Source organism: Bufo gargarizans, chromosome 6, assembly GCF_014858855.1.
Source record: "Bufo gargarizans isolate SCDJY-AF-19 chromosome 6, ASM1485885v1, whole genome shotgun sequence".
Taxonomy (NCBI): Eukaryota; Metazoa; Chordata; class Amphibia; order Anura; family Bufonidae; genus Bufo; species Bufo gargarizans.
In genome coordinates, this window is record NC_058085.1 from 43,168,792 (window position 1) to 43,188,694 (window position 19,903).

Consider the following 19,903-nt stretch of genomic DNA (forward strand, 5'->3'; position numbering starts at 1 on the left):
TAGTTATCCAGCAGTATGTGAGCCAGGGATGGATATTTAAATGCCATTGTATAGACTACTTGGTACCGGCGATGCCGGGTGTAACCCTTTAATGCTCAGGCCGATAATTACACCTTAAAGGAGTACTTTATATTTCCCAAGGAGCGTCTCCAGTAGAAAATCTAATTAATTATGTGACCCTCCTCTAATCAAAGGATTATGATCCCCACCCTGGCAACGTGATGTGACAGAAACATGGTTGAATTATAACATTTTTGGCTTCCTGCTCTACCACTAGGGGGAGTTGAGGAGCTTACTGAAGATAGATGGCTTTCTGAGCTCAGGAGGTCCCTCTAGTGGTGCTAATTGATCAAGCTAGTCCAGTTCTTAGTTACTTATGTGTATGGTAAGTATTCCTCAAAATATATAGATGTCGAAATAAAAAAGGGATTCCTGTCGTCCGCTCAATCAAACCGATGTATGGGGGGGTGGGGGTCTCTGACAGCCCTAGTGATCAAATCCTGACGAGGGTATCCATCTTCAAGCTTATGCTTTTTCATGCTTTTCTTTAGGCCCCTGGTCTAGGCTTCAATTCCTATGATGCCTTGCTGTGTAGTGGTCATCGTGGTGTGGCGGGGCTTTTCTCCTATTTGCCCAAGATGTATATCATTTTTTTTCTCTATAGGGGGAGCTAGAGCGCCAGCTGCTGCAAGCGAACCCCATCTTGGAGTCTTTCGGGAATGCCAAGACAGTCAAGAACGACAACTCGTCCCGTTTTGTAAGTATGAGAGTGAAAAAATGTCTCCCTCCTTCATGAGCTTATGGGGGTCCTAATTCCTGCAACTAGAAGGAGGTAGCCCCCCATTGGCTTCTACTGTTAGGACGTCGTACAGGTGCCCCCTGGTATAGGAGAAGATGGCCCCTGGGCTGCTACATTGTAAGGGCTGTTTCACACGAGCAGTTGCCGTGCGTGACATCCGCTGCGTGAATGACAGCCAAGACCCGATGCAGACTGCAGAGGCACGGAGCAGTAACATGTTTGATAATGCTCCGTGCCTCTCTGTGACCTCTTCACTACGAAATCACAGTGACAACTTTATCTCACTGTGGTTTCGTAGTAAAGAGGTCACAGAGAGGCACGGAGCATTATCAATCATGTTACTGCTCCGTGCCCCTGCAGTCTGCATCGGGTCTTGGCTGTCATTCACGGAGCGGACGTCACACACGGCAACCGCTCTTGTGAAACAGCCGTAAATTTATTTGCAGAGATTCGGTAATGACTTGGGGCTATTTCCGTCAGCCCCATAGAAATGAATGGGTGGTGACCGCACAAGTGCAGTGCGCTCACATTAACTGCTATGGGGAGAGCGCCTGATGGTGGCCGGACCCAGGGAGACATGAGGTCCTCCGGCCACCACCTTCCCTGCTCTGTTCTCGGTGTGTAGCTGTGTGTCCCAGGGGTGGGACCCGCACCTTTCAGACGATAGGGGCATATCCTAGCAATAGGAATACCCCTTTAAGCCTCATGCACACGACCATATGTATTTTGTGGACCGCAAATTGTGACTCCACAGGGTACAGATATGGTCTGTGTTGCAGCCACATATTTTGAGGACCCATTGACTTCAGCGGGTCGTGGTTTGTATTTTTTTTGCGTCCAGGTATATTGGACGTCTTCTATTCTTTTGCAAAATAACCATATGGATGCAGAAAGATAAAATATGTCTGCAAAATTCAGACCACGGACCCATTGAAGTCAATGGGTCAGCGGAAAAAAAAAAACTGACTGCACATGGACCAAATCCGCATTTTGCAGATCCGCTATTTGGGGCCTGCAAAACTGATATGGTCGTGTGCATGACACCCCATCTGTATTATATAGAGGGGCGAACCTGTAAATTCCATGGCTTTTTTATATACTTTTTTTTTTTTTTTTTTTAAGATCTCTGCTTGCTGTAAGGAAATAAAAATATTCATGATTGTATATAGAAAAATGGAAAGATCATGCAGCTTATACACGGCACCGTTCCGTTGTCATTCCGCATTTCAATGGGTCCGAAAATCCGGAGATGCGGAATGGAACACTACGGAGCGCTTCCCGGGGTTCCATTCTGTGCCTCCGCACTGCAAAAAGATAGAACATGCTCTATCTTTTTGCGGAACGGAGGGATCGCGGACCCATTCAAGCGAATGGGTCTGCGATCCCTATGCGCCTGCCCCATGGAAGGTGCCTGTGCATTGTGGACCGCAATTTGCGGTTCACAGCACAGGACACCAACAGTCGTGTTAACAAGCCCTTACACATCTGGGGGGCTACGCCTTCATAGATCTATCTTTCAGAGGCTTTCAGACTCCAACAAGCATATTTCTATTCACTCATAACAAGCAGAGATCTTGACAAGGGTGAGAATTTGAGACACAACGTATATTAGAAAGTTGCAGAGCTGTTCGTTATACAATTACCAGGCTTTGCTGCCCTGACAGCGAGGTCACCTGCAGGGGGTTTCATTCACCTGCGTACAGTCCCCCAGCTGGGAGCCACGGGACACGTATGAATATGTTTTTTCCAGCCGTGAGTTCATGATGCAGAAAGATTCTGATTTCTTTCCCCACCCCACAGGGCAAGTTCATCCGGATAAACTTTGATGTGACCGGTTACATCGTAGGGGCCAATATCGAGACCTGTATCCTTTTACTTCATGCCCCACGAAATTCAGGAAATGGCGAGAAGTCAGGAATAGGATAAACTCTTATTTCCTGTTCTTCCACGTGGCTGCCAAATTGGGCTTAACTCCTAAATCTATGTAAATGCTGCAACGAATTTATGGCGCCCGCTGAATCACACGGGATATGGATCTTCTCTGAGAACTTCCTAAAATAGTCAACCTCACGCCCATACTGTGATTGGAGCGAGGAGACGCGTTTTCACCGCCTTGTTCTGGTTTGGATCCTGTACAGACGCCGTGTTCCTCTGGCAGTCGGGAACGCTAGCTCCTTGGTTATTTTGGGACCAGTGAATCGTGTAGAAGTGGTTTGGCGTGTGCGAAGTTCATGCATGAACGGTCTCTGATTAGCGTGTTATTGTGTCCAGCTGTGGGGGTCAGTTACACCTCAGTAACCCCGTACATGTGTAGAACGTGTATGGCCTTACTCAGGTGGGCACCAGGCAGCCCACAATTGACCAACTAGCGGCTACAGGCCTCTCCTTTATCTTACTCTGAAAGCGTACATCATTATTTTGGCCAGCAGGTGGCGCTATCATAGCGTGAGCTTAGGGAAGGAGTGTATGGCGCCTGGCATAGAGAGGGCATGGCCGACCCTTTATAGGGGGTATGTGCCAGGTTTGGAACTATGTAGCTGCTCCATATATACAGGGGCAATAGGCTGCATTGTGTATCAGGTATGCGGTTGGCCCTGATTGGGGTCTTGTACCTGTACTTAAAGGGGTTGTCCGTCATTAGAGAAGTCATGGCTGCCTACTTCCGAAAACAGCTTCAAAGGAGTTGCAGTACCAGATGCTGCCCTTGGGCAGTTGTGGCCATGTTTTTCCAATCCTGGACAAACCCTTTAATGGATCTGTGCACTTGGGGCCATTTCCATATCTCCTATGTATTACAGTTCAGAGTGGCTGCACATGAGTGGCCTCTTCTCCGCCGCAGACATGGGCCACATCTGAAGCCTCCATAGCACTATGGCTTGACCACTACCGCCTTTGCCATTCACATATTAATCTAATTCTCTTTTCTTGGTATTCATGCAAACCATGAGATCTGTCATCAGCAACTAGCCTGCTTGCTGACGGTTTCCAGGTAGGAATAATGAGCAGATCAAAACCAGGGGACTTTGACTGTGCACTTTTTCCTTTTCCCTGTGAGAACCTTCACTTCGCTCTCACAAGCTTATCATTTCCCCAGAAGCCCTGCCCCCAACAATGTCCTGGGGGTAACGGACCGTGCGAGCCAGGAATCTCGTGCGCTGCTCATGTTACCGGCCTGGGACGCAGTGTTTATACGTTACGCCACAGGCTGTTATTAGTAGGGACACTGTGGAGGGAGCTGAACCCCAACCTGTGGCATCTCGGCAGAAAATATCTCTACGGCAGGGAAATTAAATATCATTCCTGGGATTCCTCGCAGCGCCAAGTTTCAGATGAGATTCAGCTTTTCTTAATTAAAACCAGTTGACTTCTCTTCGGTGCGGATTTAACGCTCTGCTGTGCCGGGTAAGACGTGTATACGCCAACTCTATGGGTGTACAGATGAGGCCTGCGGTTAAGTTGAACTAATATTTCAGGACAGGCCCTGGCTCCTAACCTGTCCACCAGCACTCTAACTGTTGTGAAACTACAACTCTCAGCATGTTCCATTCACATCTATGGGAGTTCAGAGAACAGCTGAGCAAGTGTGGTTGTTTCTCAACAGCTGGGGTTGCCTTAGGTTGCTGGTCCACTTGGTATACTGTACCCATTAAATAGGGCATCTCACGGGCTGATAAGTCCCTCCAGTAGCACTTCTTGTCAGCCCAGGGCCCGGGTTGGTCCATCAAGGTTTCTTATGGATGCCTCCCTCGTCAAATTCATTGTCTGACAGGCAAAGTAAGCTGGACCAAGCTGTGTGATGAAGGGGTTAGTAAAACATGGCTGCTTTCTTCCCGAAAGAGCGCCACCCCTGTCAGCAGGTTACATTTGGTATTGCAGAATGGTTCCAAAGAAATAAACAGGACTGAGCTGCAAGACTAGACGTAAACTGCGGACAAGTGTGGCACTGCTTTTGGAAGAATGCAGCCATATTTGTGTCATCCCGGATCTTAATCATTTTCATGTCGAGGTCTATACCGGTAAGTCCCAGTTACTGTTGTGGAACTGGGTTCCTGGGTCTTCCACTATCTTTGTAGGCTGCTTAACTCCACTCTCCAGACTTGCTAGAGAAATCTCGAGCAATCCGACAAGCGAAGGACGAGAGGACCTTTCACATCTTCTACCAGCTGCTTGCAGGGTCCGGAGAACACCTAAAATGTGAGTCTCGTTCTTCATCATTCTCTGTCCTGGCGCAGGTGGAGTTGACCTCATATCACGTGGCGGATGTCATTAACCTTGCGAGTTTCTCTCTGAATGTAGCGGATCTGCTGCTGGAGGGCTTCAACAACTACAAATTTGTCTCTAATGGCTACCTACCTATCCCCGGGCAGCAGGACAAGGACAACTTTCAGGAGACCATGGAAGCGATGCACATCATGGGCTTCTCTCATGATGAGATACTGTGTAAGTAAGATACGCGGCTGGCGGGGCAAGTTGACGGTTGTCGTTTCAACGGTCGGGAGTTGGGGTAGCGGTATATTGGCTGTGCCTCCCCCTCATATTTTCGATCTCCCCTCTTTCCACAGCGATGCTCAAGGTCGTTTCTTCAGTCCTTCAATTTGGAAACATTATCTTCAAGAAGGAGAGGAACACAGACCAGGCGTCCATGCCAGAGAACACAGGTTGGTAATTTGTAGACGCCAACCTTAAAGGGGTTGTTCAACCCCGAAGTCCCCCTCCCCCGTTGGCAAGACTTACAGTAGGAATCTTGATTACCTGATCCCCGCCGCTGGGTTTTGGGGCCTTCGCTCCCCCAACTTTGCTGCAGCTCTTCAGTCTCCTTGCGCCAACACCCGGTTTGACATGGCCACCACAGCCAATGACTGGCTGCAGCAGGGATGTGTCACCCGAGCGTCGTGTGACCCAAACTGGATAATGACATAGGGAGACCCAGGAGCTGCGATGGGGATCAGGTAGGTATGATTCCCACCATGAGTACATTGTACAGAGTTGAACATACCCCTTAAAGGAGAACTTTCAAGTCAAGCTTCACCACTATTTCTTGTGAAAAGGGTTTCTGTGCCTTTGTGCACATGACAACAATCCCTGGTCAGTGCCATCATAGAGACACAGGGCCTCAGTGACGCCAGTCGCATTGGTATGTGCTAGAGAAAGTTTGGTCCTGATAATTGGTATGGTGATAAAGCAGAGAGTGCAGGTAAGAGTTGTCATAGGGAACACGTGCGGAGACCGTTCTCGCAGGAGGTCTGCCGCTGTGTATCAGTGTGATTATATACCTCTGGGACAGATATACAAAGATTGTATTATTCCCTTCCCCACCCTATCAGTGCGATACTTAGTGCCTATCCTGTTGGGGCAGCCTGCGTGCAGTCGCTCCTCCCTGCCGATCATTTGGTCTAATCAGTCTCCAGAAGTCGGGGGGACGTGCGGTGTAGGCAGAATCTGCATAGAGCGTTCTTCGTGTTTGTTTTCATTGGATCCGGACTGTGGAGAACAGAGCAGAGGCCAAGAATCTGCAGCCAAGCTCCTAACCCCAAGGGATGTGTGAGAGCCAAGCCGAGCCGAAAAAAGAATCGCTCGCTGGACCCTCTAACCTATTGTTTCCCGTGGCCCAGGAATTTATTATAAGCTGTGGCCCAGCGGCTGGCTGAGGAATGGTGGAGTGTATAACCTAGTCGCCTTTAAGAGCCGTCACCCTGCCACTGACAGCTTCCACTCCCCCCAGGAATTTGCAAGGGTCCTACAGCTCTTTAGCTGCGGGAAAACTACAACCCCCAGCATGGCCTGACAGCCTGCAGTACGTGGATGCTTTATTGGCTGATCTCTTCGCTGTCCTTCCAGTCTTGGATGGGTCCACTTTAAACATCCTTTATTTCTGACGTGCCGAAAAGACAGTAATTTAATATTGGTGACTTCAGGCCTGCACTATGCACGTCTCTCCCCGGAGACCCATCTTTCCAAGCACATAGCAAACTTGGAAGTCACAGATCTTACTCAGACCCAAGCTGGAAGAATCCAACATCTTCAAAGTTCGCTTCACAGAGATTGTCGTCAGGGGGCATTTCTCGTTAGGAAGTCAGGGCTTTGGCAAGAACAAAGAGTGAAATAGGGGCCCATACAGTATTACATGTAGATGTGCCCCTCTGATCTTCAGAGCCAAGATAAGCTGGTGACACATTTCCTTATAGTATTGACTTCTAAGTGACAGGATGCTTAACTGACCCTCCATTAACACTTTTGGGGGTCAGTTTGTGGCTGCAGGTGTGTCCCTTAGTCATAGTTATACCCCAGGAAGCCTGCCATTTAATAAAGCATCTTAAATTCACCCAGTTCACAGCCCATTATAAGTCTGATGGATTCTGGGTCCGTGCACTGGTCGGATCTGGCCTTCCAAGAGCACTATTCAGGAGACCTGGACTAGATCTGTACAAGCAGAGTGCGGGGGGCTGATCTCCAGAAGCTGATAGCATTGGGCCCCTCTCCCCGTTCTGTTGGCCGCCATCATACTGCGGGGGTAAAAGGAGGCGAGCTGTGTTTTTGCCGTAGACCAGGTGCAAGGCCTCATCCTGTATTCTCTCCCCAGCTGCACAGAAGCTCTGCCATCTTCTGGGCATGAACGTCATGGAGTTTACCCGAGCCATCCTCACTCCACGTATCAAAGTGGGCCGGGACTACGTGCAGAAGGCACAGACAAAGGAGCAGGTGAGCGGAGGCCCAGTCACGGGCAGATGAAGCTGTGAAGAATTTTTACTATTTCATCCAGCATATTAGTGTTCTATCTTTTCAGGGGTCTGAAGTATTCTGTCTACCTCCAGTCACCACTAGGGGGAGTTTTCTGCATTTGGATTTGTGATCAGGTTTTAGGGACAGTTGTATAAAATCCTATCTATTGAGCTCCCCCTAGTGGTGTCTGCTGGCAGCCAGAATTCTATTATTTATGTCCATGGCCATATCTCAGTGGTTACAGCAGAATTTTGGACCTAAAAGTTAAATGTAGTGCGGGAGGGACACTTTAAAGCAGATCACCTCTTAGACAAAAACTGACTTTTTTTTTTCTTTTGCAGGCGGACTTTGCCATAGAAGCTTTGGCCAAAGCGACCTACGAGCGACTCTTCCGCTGGCTGGTCCATCGGATCAACAAAGCGTTGGACCGCACCAAGCGCCAAGGAGCCTCTTTTATCGGCATCCTGGATATTGCTGGCTTTGAGATCTTTGAGGTTTGTTTTATACATTGGGGTGAGGGGGGTTCCCTTATTATTTGATGCAGTCCCCCCTCTTGATAAATGTGGTGCATATTACTGCAGCATAGTTTGGTCTAAGACCAGGATATGAAATGCCTCTGTATTTTTACTCATCTGATTCCAAAAGACACTTCTTAAAAGGGGCTATAGATCAGTAAACATTAACAGACCCCTTCAGAGTGGCTGGACCCGCAGTAAGGTTCATTCTTACCTGGTCCCTGCCGCTGGATTCCGGCTGAATCGCTCCACGGATCCCGGTTCTCTGGTAATCAACATGCTGTTGACGGGCGTCACCCATGCGGTACGTCACTGGATCACATGCTGCATGGGTGATATGTCACCGGCCAGTGATTGGCTGCAGTAGTCATGTGACACCCATCAACAGAATATTGATTACCAGAGACCTGGGAACTGTGGAGGCGAATATGGAGCAACAGGCTTCAGGGAGGGACCAGGTATGTAAGAACCCCACTGCAAGTCCAGCTACCCTGAAGGGGTCTGTTAAAAAAGTTCAGTGTTGGATAACCCCTTTAAACCTTGATTTCAAGAGTTAATTTGATGTCTGCGTCACTAAATCAATTCAGCCTTCTAAAGATAAGAGGCGGTTATAATGTCATTCATAGATAGGCGGCTGATGTGTTGTGTAATTTATAATCTAATGTGTGTGATTATGGAGCATGAGTCTTATATGATGCTCCAATATGACCCGGATATTTCACCCAGTAGAAAGAGAAGCTACGGAAACAACATTTGATCTTTTATAGAAAATTTTCCATTTCAAACCTATATAAAAACGTACAAAATAGCATAGGTTGTTATCTAATCTACATATGTCAGATTATATATATTTTTTTACATATACATTAGAGCTCATGCACACCACATGTGTTGATCACAAATTACAGATCTGCAAAACATGGCTACCGGCTCGTGTGCGTGCCTCATTTTGTGGAACGGGACATCCTGCCCCTAATAGAACAGTCCTATCCATAACTGTAATGTGGACAATAATAGGACATGCGGACAGAGGATGCAAAAGGAGTCAATTCTGTTTTTTATGCGGACCCATTGAAGTGAATGGATCCGCATACGTGGCGCAAAAAAAGTCACAGAAACGGGAAAAAATTTAGTTTATGTGCATGAGCCCTTAGTTACATCCTTTCTGCTGACTCTGTACATCATAACCTGTCATGTATTATTCTGCAATATAGGGAGCTGGCAGCTGATAAATGCTAAATCCCCCAGAATGCAGTGCAGCATGGCGCAGCTACAGGCCCCCATACACATTACTCTAACCTCAGTCTAGCGTACATGAGGAGCTCCCGCCTCTCCCCCGACAGATGATGAATATGATCACCCTATCCTTTTGTTCTCCCAGGAGATAAGCCCCTACTAGAGGTGCCTGGCAGCAGTTTTATCCCCTCTCCCCATTGAATGCACATACATGTTTGGCCATGTATGTGTATGGGGGAGTCGGGGGAGAGAGCTGCCAACCGATATTTAATGTGTGTGACCGCCCTAAGCCCATAGGGGAGTGTCCGTCAGCGCTGTGCTGACAGATTCTTAGGCTACTTTCACACTTGCGTTCAGAGCAGATCTGTCTGAGACGGATCCGCTCATATAATGCAGACGGTGGATCCGTTCAGAAAGTAGCCTCTAGTGAAAGTAGCCTCAGACTGATCCGTCCAGACTTTACATTGAAAGTCAATGGGGGACGGATCCGTTTGAAAATTGAGCCATAGTGTGTCATCATGAGCGGAGCGGAGGCCAAACGCTGCCAGACTGATGCGTTCTGAGCGGATCCGCGTCCACTCGGAATGCATAAGGGCTGGACGGAAGCGTTCGGGCCGCTTGTGAGAGCCTTTGAACGGAACTCACAAGCGGAGCCCCGAACGCTAGTGTGAAAGTAGCCTAACAGCCCCCAGCAGAATGGCTGCGGTCCACTCACCATTTCACTATCTTTCTCCTTTGCAGCTGAACTCATTTGAACAGCTCTGCATTAACTACACAAACGAGAAGCTGCAGCAGCTCTTCAACCACACCATGTTCATCCTGGAGCAGGAGGAGTACCAGCGCGAGGGAATCGAGTGGAACTTCATCGACTTCGGCCTGGACTTACAGCCCTGCATTGACCTCATCGAGAGGCCGGTAAGTCTTGCGGCCACCGCTGTCTGGTTACCTGCCATTGCTAGTTATTAGAGAAGGGTAATCGCATTTGGGGAGAACGTGTCCAGCTACTTCGCCTGGATCATGATGTCTCTGCCAGTGCTGTTCTCCCTGGTTCTCTATTAGCTCATCATAAGGTATTCTCTCCCATAGCAGTTGATGGTGAACCGTAGGATAGCGCTTTCATCTACAGTGTACATCACCATGTGCAACTGGAGATCTGATACATTAAATTGGACATACATGATGACAGAGGCCATAGTGTCTTTTTATCCTCTGTTCAGCGGTATCTACCAGGATTTCTGGTTTCCATTCTGCATGCTGCAGCAGACTGTCCTTTCCCAAGCATAGATATCCAGTAGGGTTGAGCGAACTTTGTGTTTCAAGTTCAGTGTACAAGGTTCGGGTTCTCTAAGAATTCCATTATGGATTCGGCTACCACAGACCATAAGTTATGGTCTGAGATAGCAGAATCCATACCGGAATTTTTAGATAACCCTACCAGAACCTTGTACGCCGAAAATGAAAACACAAAGTTCACGCAGCACTAATATCCAGTAAGAAAAAAACGTATTTGGGTGACAGATGCCGCTCAGTGGCATCCATTAAATGTATGTGTCCAAAGTTTCCATCAGGTTATCCCCCTGAAGGAGATCTCAGGCGGACACTGCAGATGCAGCCTGGAAAGAGCCTCACAGCAGCAAAGTTCTGTTCCCGGTTCAGACTGAATCTCTCTGGCGCCAATTGGCGACAACATGTGGAATAACCAAACAGACAGTATAGTATTGTATGTCAGCGCTGTACGTGGCCTAGTTCTTCCCATTTATCGAAATGTCTGAGCCAGCTGAGCTTTGTTTATCAGTGATGCAGCCCCCGTCCTTTATAACCCCATCAATTATACATGGTGACATTGCAAAGTGGATTTTCCCCTGACAAGCAGCCCTGCAGTCACCACAGTAAAATTCCAATAGTCTGGCATTGGTTTTGCATCCTATTTGAACCCCTCTCTCAGTAGTAGTCATCTACATACAGGTACGCCCCTCCGTCTGTGGCTTCTGTCTGATTTTCGTGTTGGTCGTCCTCTGCAGGCTAACCCTCCTGGAGTCCTGGCTCTGTTGGATGAAGAGTGCTGGTTCCCCAAAGCCACAGACAAGACTTTTGTGGACAAGCTGGTCCAGGAACAGGGCACCCACTCCAAATTCCAGAGGCCGCGGCAACTGAAGGACAAGGCTGACTTCTGCATCATCCATTATGCTGGCAGGGTAGGTTGCTTTACTGCACTGTGGTGATTATATCTGATTTGGACCTTCTCAGGACCAGACATCAGTGCTAATGTGTCTGCATATAGCATCAATCTATGGTTTAAACTTAAAGGATTGGCTGCCGCCTTTCGAAAACAGCACCACACCTGTCCACAGGTTGAGTATGGTATTGCAAGTAAGCCTTATTGGTTTCAGAGGAGCAGAGCTGCAGTTCCAAACACTTCCCATGGACAAGTGTGGTGCTATTTGTGCAAGAAGGCAGCCATGTTTTTGTAATCTTGGACAATTACCTTTTAATACCAAGTAATTGCATATTCTGATCTTAAGTCGTCTCCTCACATCTGTGGGAGATGTGGTGTTGCCACCGGATGCACTAAAACATAGAGAATACATTATGGAAAGAAACTCCACTCAACAAGTGGGCACTGGAATATTCAATGCCGCTTTAGATGTGACTGGAGTGTAAGACATGAGAAAGTTGATCCACCTTCTATTCCTCAATCTTACACCTCAGGTGGATTACAAAGCTGACGAATGGCTCATGAAGAACATGGATCCCCTGAATGACAACGTGGCCACCCTGCTTCACCAGTCCACAGACAAGTTTGTGGCGGAGCTCTGGAAGGACGGTATGTCGCCCATTAGTGGATATTATCTTCTCCGATTCCTCAGTGGACTCTAACCAGCTCTTATATCTTCTTTTGTACGGCGCCTCTCCTAGACATACAGACTGTCCAGAGAGCCTCCTTTCATGACCACTTATGTGGAGGTGAATGTGTAGACGTAGTCTGCTTTGTAGAGTAGCTGGCATGTTGGGAGCCTCCGCATAGGACAATGATGACCTGTTATCTCGCTGATGGTCCTCTTGCTGCTTTTATCTTACTGTCAGCAGCTTATATACTAAATATTTTGCTAAATTTCTATCCCTGTCAGTGAATGGAAACATTCTTGTGCTGCAGCTTTTGATCAGGACAGGTTTTTTAGCCTCTGAAAGTAAAGAATATTTCCATTCACTGACAGCAAGAAGGCATCTTCGCATTATCCAGTGTTGGGCTCCCCTTTAGGTCATCCCTCCTTCTTTCCACAGTGGATCGTATTGTTGGCCTGGACCAGGTGGCTGGAATGACAGAGACGGCCTTTGGTTCTGCATACAAAACCAAGAAGGGCATGTTCAGGACCGTGGGGCAGCTGTACAAGGAGTCACTGACCAAACTCATGGCGACGCTCCGGAATACCAACCCCAACTTTGTGCGCTGTATAATCCCCAACCACGAGAAGCGGGTAAGTGTGCACAGGGCGATCACATGGCTCTACAGCCTACATACCAGGGGCTATAGCATGCGGTTTTAGAGGCAGCAGAGCTGTGGTTGTCTGTGTTTGCAGAGATTTGTTGAGTTTTCTGACTTTCGGCAGAAGCATGTGCCTAGGATATGCCATCAGCGAGGAGTCAGAGCAGACGTGACTGATCAATTCTGCAACCCCCCCAACGTTAGATGTCATCTTGTCCTGTGTATATAGTTCTTGATAATCTCTTTATAGGATATTATACTGGAATGATGCCACCTTGTGGTCAGTACAAGGATCAACACAAAAAATATCACTTTCATACCTTCAAGGGCTTGTGCAGGAATAAAAATTTCAAACACAAGCACGGCTGTCCTTGGGTTGTGTGTGGTTTCACAGCTCACTTGCGTGATTGCAATTCCATTTACAACCAATGGACCGGTGTGGTGCACTTTCTAGAAATAAACAGCCATGTTTGTTTATTCCCGGACACTATGGGTGAATCTGATACTGTGCATATTATATTTTGTGTATATTATGTGCTATGCATAGTGCAGGGCCTAAGGGGTGGTGCTCTAGATATAACAACGCAGATCAGTCATGCCTGGAGCGTTCCTTTAAATGTTGCATTCCCTGTAGTGACCTCCTGTTTGTGTCTCACACAGGCCGGTAAGCTGGACCCTCACTTGGTACTAGACCAGCTAAGGTGTAATGGTGTCCTGGAAGGTATCCGTATCTGCCGCCAGGGATTCCCCAACCGAATAGTCTTCCAGGAGTTCAGACAAAGGTAACGGATAAACTGCTGTTAAAGGGGTTGTGCCAATATATCAACTTATCCACAGAAAAAAGCATCTGCAATCTGATCGGAGGTCCCATGCACCGATATATATGGAGTGACAGGTCACGCATGTCTCCGCTGCTGCTCCATATGAGACTGCCGGAGATTGCTGATCGAGCGGTAGCAGACATGCATGACCTACTACTCCATATGGGGCACCAGTCAAATGCTTTCCTGTAGATAGGGAGGGGATAACGTGAGAGCTTGGCAGGAACCATTTAATATAAAAAGGGACTGCATCTTATTTTCCAACCACAGGATTCCAAAAATGACATCAGAGTCTTTAAAACTGAAGTTGAATGTGTTTATTTTTAATTTTTTGTGCTTCTTCTCTAGATATGAAATTCTTACCCCCAACGCCATACCTAAAGGATTCATGGACGGGAAGCAAGCTTGTGAGCGGATGGTAAGGAAGAGGCTTCTTATATGATTACTGTATTATTGTGCTGTCTGTGGTGCTTCTGACCATTACCATTTCCAACAGATCCGGGCTCTTGAGCTGGATCCAAACCTTTTCCGTATCGGCCAGAGTAAGATCTTCTTCCGTGCAGGTGTGCTGGCGCACCTGGAGGAGGAGCGGGACCTAAAGATAACTGATATCATTATCTACTTCCAAGCGGTGTGCAGAGGCTACATCGCCAGAAAGTGAGTAAATATCTGGCGGACTTAGCAGTGTGGGAGTTGTGTATCCTGGAACCTGCAGTGCCAGTATCGACCACTGGGGCTTAGCTTCCATTGTGCCATTTGTCCATTGTAATGAAAGAAAACAAAAGATTCTTCCACACGGATCTCACTGCCAATCTGCAGAGATTCTGCAGCAACATATTCATGCGTTACATGTGCATTGTGCTGTGGATTTACTGCAGGCCTGACACTGAAGGGAGTGAGGGCTCATAGGGCCCCAGCAGTTTTTGCACTGCATCACGGATGTGGACCTATTCACTTGAAGGGTCCACAATCCAGAAGGTCCAGTGAGGAACGGAGGCACGGAACTCCGTGATGCTTCCATGCCGTGCCTCCGCACTACAGAAAAGAAGTGCATGCAATGTGAATGGGTCCGGCCATACGGTGCCAGTGCATTGTGGACTGGAGCACAGGCCCAGCCGGCACATGGTCGTGTGCATGAGCCCTAATTGAGATGCTGTGGATCTGAAAATATGAGCATGCTTTATCTTCCATTTTTATATTTTTCTATCACTGTGAATTTTCAGTAATTACAAATCCAGAGCTTCTAAACCCGCCCTATGACCCTTGGGCAATAAGGTGACGCAGCAACAACATGGCCTTTAAAGGGTGCCTCAACATTTGAAGGAAAAAAAAATAAAAAAATAGTAGAAGTGCTACTGTGAGTTATTGCCACTTGAAGGTGTCATGTTGCCCAAGTTTCCTCTTTTTGTTCTTATATAACATGTGGCATCTTAATATCTTAGGGCCTTCGCCAAGAAGCAGCAGCAGCTGAGCGCCCTGAAGGTACTACAGAGAAACTGCGCAGCCTACCTGAAACTGCGGCACTGGCAGTGGTGGAGATTGTTCACCAAGGTGAGTCTTGCATTTTATAGGTTTTCAGGGTCATTTGACCTCTCTCACGCTGTCGTGAGAGGTCCATGCCTGGAACATACTGTGTTGGTTTTATAGGTAAAACCACTCCTGCAAGTTACCAGACAAGAAGAAGAGCTTTTGGCCAAAGATGAAGAACTGTTGAAGGTGAAGGAGAAGCAATCTAAAGCAGAGGGAGAAATTGTGGAGATGGAGAGGAAGCACCAGCAAGTAAGTCAAGATTTGTATTGGTCATCTGAAGCCAATGGTAGTCAGTGTTGTTACCCACTAACCTATGATCACCTCCTTCAGCTGGTAGAGGAGAAGAACATCCTGGCGGAGCAGCTCCAAGCCGAGACAGAGCTGTTTGCAGAGGCTGAGGAGATGAGGGCCCGTCTCGCTGTAAAGAAACAGGAACTGGAAGAGATCTTGAGAGATCTAGAAATCCGTATGGAGGAAGAGGAGGAGAGGAACCAGGTCCTGCAGAATGAGAAGAAAAAGATGCAAACTCACATCCAGGTAAGTGGACAGTATATGACTTTAAAGAAGTAGACCCAACTTGGACGTACAGTGGCGATCAAAATTAGAGAACAATTTATGAACACTTGATTTTTTCAGAAATAATGTCATCTACATTGATCGTTATTTGAAGGATTTTTTGTAAGGGGTACACCATGCCATTAGAACAGTGTTTTCCAAAATAACCAAAGTATATCGACATAAAACCTTTATTTTTCAAAAAACGTCATACTTAGAGAACAGCAATGACTGTAGCACAGAGAAAGATTCTAACTACATTTTCTGAAGGTTACACCAGTCACCAATCAGTAGACGTGCACAGGCCCTTGCTGTGACTGACTTCAGCACATCTGCGGCCACATGACATCTCTTGCACTGCTCTGGTGGGATTTTGGTCCAGTCTCCAACAGTTCTGTGACTGTTGTGGGTTTCTTGACCATAACTTTGTCACCAAGGGTTTTCCAGAGGTTTTCTACTGGGTTTAGATCAGGACTCTGGGCTGGCCATTTCATTGGTTCAATGTTTTCAGTTTCAAGGAACTGCTTTACCCGTTTTGCTGTGTGACAGGGGACATTGTCCTGCATGAAAATTGCTGGCTGATTGAGTGATGAACGCAAGGAAGGAACCATGTGTTGTTGAAGAACGTTCTGATCCACACTTGCATTCACTCTGCCCCGTAGCTGTAGGAGAGGTCCAACTCCTGCTACAGAAAACATTCCCCAAACCATGACACTTCCTCCTCCACCTTTCACTGACTTCTTTACACACTTTGGCTTCAGTCTTTCCCCAGTTTGTCGACGAACATAATGTTTCCCATCAGACCCACATAAATTAAACTTGCTTTCATCACTAAAATGAACTCTGGACACTTCTCCTCTGTCCACACAACATGCTCCTCAGCAAAGGTGAGTCCAGCCTTTTGTTTTTTTCTGCTAATGAGAGGTTTGGTCACTGCAGAGTGGGCTTTCAGTCCAAATGCTCTTAAATGTCGAGACACTGTACGACGAGAGATCCTTAACCTGTTCAGTGCTGAACTGGCGAGCAATTCCAGCTGCAGTGTCGACACGATTATCCATGGAGATTGTCCACATTATCCTGTCCTCTCTTGCATTTGTCTTTTGAGGGCGACTAGCTTCTTGGGGGACTTGAATGAGTTTGGGATGTTGTAAAGATGCAATATTCTAGAAATCACAGACTTGGAACGACCAACTTCTCTTGCTATGGCTGATATGGTCACCTCTTTGGCCTTCATCTGGACGACCTGCTGCCGGAGGGTTTCAGTCACTTCACACCATTTTCACAAAGTTGGTGAAAACTGGAAAGTTAGGCTGCCAGTTACATAGGGTTTGTCAGATCATTAAGGAAATTAGCACCAGTTGCCAGATTAACACCAATAACGTGCAGGTATCTGAAAGTGTTCTCTAATTTTGATCAGTGTTCTTTTTCAATTATCTCATTTACATTTTTTTATTTAGTGCTTTAGAATAAATACAATTTATGAAATAATATTAAAATACTGCTATTTTACTCATGTTAGGATATATTCACATAGGACTAGACTATGACCTTGACATTTCAGAAATTGTGCGTTGTTCTCTAATTTTGATCGCCACTGTTTCTTTGGGACCCGCACCTATACTTAGAATAATGCCCGCAAAGTGACAGCGCATCGTGCATGCTCAACAACCCTCCATTAATTTCTGTGGGAGTGATATTTTCAGAAGTCCCATTGAAATGATTGGGAAGTGCGACCACTGCTCCATTTGCTTTTATAGCGCTTATGAAAATAGCCGAGCCAGCGCTTGGCCAATTTCGTCAGTTCCATAGAAATTAATGGGGGGCACGCGCAGTTTGCCCTCTGGCATTTTGCAGGCTCCATTCTAAGTAGTGGTGTGGGTCCCAGAGTTAGGACTAGCGATATGCCCCAGGTGTCCAAGATGGGACTACCCCTTTAAGTGTCGGATATATTCCCTGCCAGTTACATTTCTCACTCATCTAGTATCCAGTGTAACCTGTGTTCTACCCCATTTTCTCTTCTAGGACCTGGAGGAACAGTTGGATGAGGAGGAAGCAGCTCGACAGAAACTACAGCTGGAGAAAGTGACGGCAGAGGCCAAGATAAAGAAGATGGAAGAGGATATTCTGCTGCTGGAGGACCAGAACTCAAAGTTTATTAAGGTTGTGGGGGGGAACAACACACAGAGTGGTTATTGCATGGACCCTTTAACTGTATACAGTTGCAAGAAAAAGTATGTGAAGACCAATGTACTATGAAACAAGGTCTGAAAAGTAGCTAAACACCAGACATACAGTTGTAAGAAAGAGTATGTGAACCCTTTGGAATGATATGGATTTCTGCACAAATTGGTCATAAAATGTGATCTGATCTTCATCAAGTCACAACAATAGACAATCAGTCTGCCTAATCTAATAACACACAAAGAATTAAATGTTACCATGTTTTTATTGAACACACCATGTAAACATCCACAGTGCAGGTGGAAAAAGTATGTGAACCCCTAGACTAATGACATCTCCAAGAGCTAATTGGAGTGAGGTGTCAGCCAACTGGAGTCCAATCAATGAGATGAGATTGGAGGTGTTGGTTACAGCTGCCCTGCCCTATAAAAACACACACCAGTTCTGGGTTTGCTTTTCACAAGAAGCATTGCCTGATGTGAATGATGCCTCGCACAAAAGAGCTCTCAGAAGACCTACGATTAAGAATTGTTGACTTGCATAAAGCTGGAAAGGGTTATAAAAGTATCTCCAAAAGCCTTGCTGTTCATCAGTCCACGGTAAGACACATTGTCTATAAATGGAGAAGGTTCAGCACTGCTGCTACTCTCCCTAGGAGTGGCCGTCCTGTAAAGATGACTGCAAGAGCACAGCGCAGACTGCTCAATGAGGTGAAGAAGAATCCTAGACTGTCAGCTAAAGACTTACAAAAGTCTCTGGCATATGCTAACATCCCTGTTAGCGAATCTACGATACGTAAAACACCAAACAAGAATGGATTTCATGGGAGGATACCACAGAGGAAGCCACTGCTGTCCAAAAAAAACATTGCTTCCCTAGTCCACTCATTCAGAAACTTAAAGCTGAGTCCCCCTACAACTGGGATACTCCACATATCACTTACTTAGGCGTTAAAATCGGCTCAGACCCAAGTGAGTTGTTTAACCTCAACTACACCCCATTACTGAGCTCACTGAAAGAACAGCTAACCTCCCTTGACAAACATATCTTATCCTGGTTTGGCAGAAAAAACTTAATTACGTCCCTGATAGTTCCGAAGGTAACATATCTTCAACAGGTTCTACCGATCCCGGTACCTAACACTTTCTATAATAAGCTGAATCAAATGACCAGATCATTTATTTGGGCAGGAAAAAAGGCTAGGATAGCTCTACAGATGCTGTGCAAGCCAAAAGCTTACGGTGGAATAGGTATGCCTAATCCTGAGTTGTATAATAAGGCAGTCTTACTTGCCAGAGTAGTGGGATGGCTTAAAGACCCAACAATGGAACTCTGGGCTAATCTAGAACAATCGCAAATTGGACTCATGTTTAGAGGTCTCTTAGTGGGAAACGTGGTACCCAAATATATGAACGAAAACCCTAACCCAATAATTAAAGCTACACTTAAAGCTTGGGACTGGTTACAAACCACAGAACATGCATTACCCCTACCATCCCCAGTACTTCAAACTAGAGATATACTCACGTTCGCTCCCTTGGAGCTTCTCAATAGCCTCCCTCCATCAGTGAGGAACTCAACGCACCCAATCATATCTCTATTCAATGTTGATGGGACCCTATTGGAACCTAAACTTTTGTCTAAAGCATTTCCGGACTGTAAATTTCTACCTCCTTTACTATCCTTCATACGTTCATTTACATCCAAAAATATATCTTGGAATGCTTTGAATAGACCATTAACTTGGTTAGAAGAGTTATTAACAAACTCAAGAACGAAGCCAAAACTGATCTCATTGATATATAAAAAAACTATTTACCCCTATCACGGTGCCTAAACCCGCATTCATAGGACACTGGGAAAAAGATTTAGACCTAACCCTCCCTACAGAAACGATAGCCAAAATCTTAATAAGACCCCATAGAGTATCGAGGTGTATAAGGATACAGGAGAACGCCTATAAGATCCTCACACGGTGGTACAAAACTCCAGACGTAACCAGAAGATATAGGGCAGAAAACAATGATATATGCTGGAGATGTTGTAACGATAAAGGTTCTTT

At 46.5% G+C, this 19,903-nt stretch overlaps 1 protein-coding gene across 3 annotated transcripts in view; it reads left to right on the forward strand.

The window, feature by feature from the left end:
• Positions 1-19,903, forward strand: part of MYH10 (myosin heavy chain 10) — an 82,329-nt gene that overhangs the window by 49,803 nt on the left and 12,623 nt on the right. For all 3 annotated transcript variants that reach the window (XM_044296786.1, XM_044296787.1, XM_044296788.1), the window contains 18 exons: positions 665-757; positions 2,600-2,663; positions 4,895-4,993; positions 5,096-5,239; positions 5,362-5,457; positions 7,380-7,498; positions 7,861-8,013; positions 10,012-10,185; positions 11,292-11,465; positions 11,980-12,094; positions 12,553-12,746; positions 13,415-13,536; positions 13,924-13,993; positions 14,072-14,232; positions 15,018-15,126; positions 15,223-15,354; positions 15,436-15,642; positions 17,683-17,820. In XM_044296786.1, the coding sequence (XP_044152721.1) occupies positions 665-757; positions 2,600-2,663; positions 4,895-4,993; positions 5,096-5,239; positions 5,362-5,457; positions 7,380-7,498; positions 7,861-8,013; positions 10,012-10,185; positions 11,292-11,465; positions 11,980-12,094; positions 12,553-12,746; positions 13,415-13,536; positions 13,924-13,993; positions 14,072-14,232; positions 15,018-15,126; positions 15,223-15,354; positions 15,436-15,642; positions 17,683-17,820 (2,364 nt within the window). The remainder of the gene's footprint in view (positions 1-664; positions 758-2,599; positions 2,664-4,894; positions 4,994-5,095; positions 5,240-5,361; positions 5,458-7,379; positions 7,499-7,860; positions 8,014-10,011; positions 10,186-11,291; positions 11,466-11,979; positions 12,095-12,552; positions 12,747-13,414; positions 13,537-13,923; positions 13,994-14,071; positions 14,233-15,017; positions 15,127-15,222; positions 15,355-15,435; positions 15,643-17,682; positions 17,821-19,903) is intronic.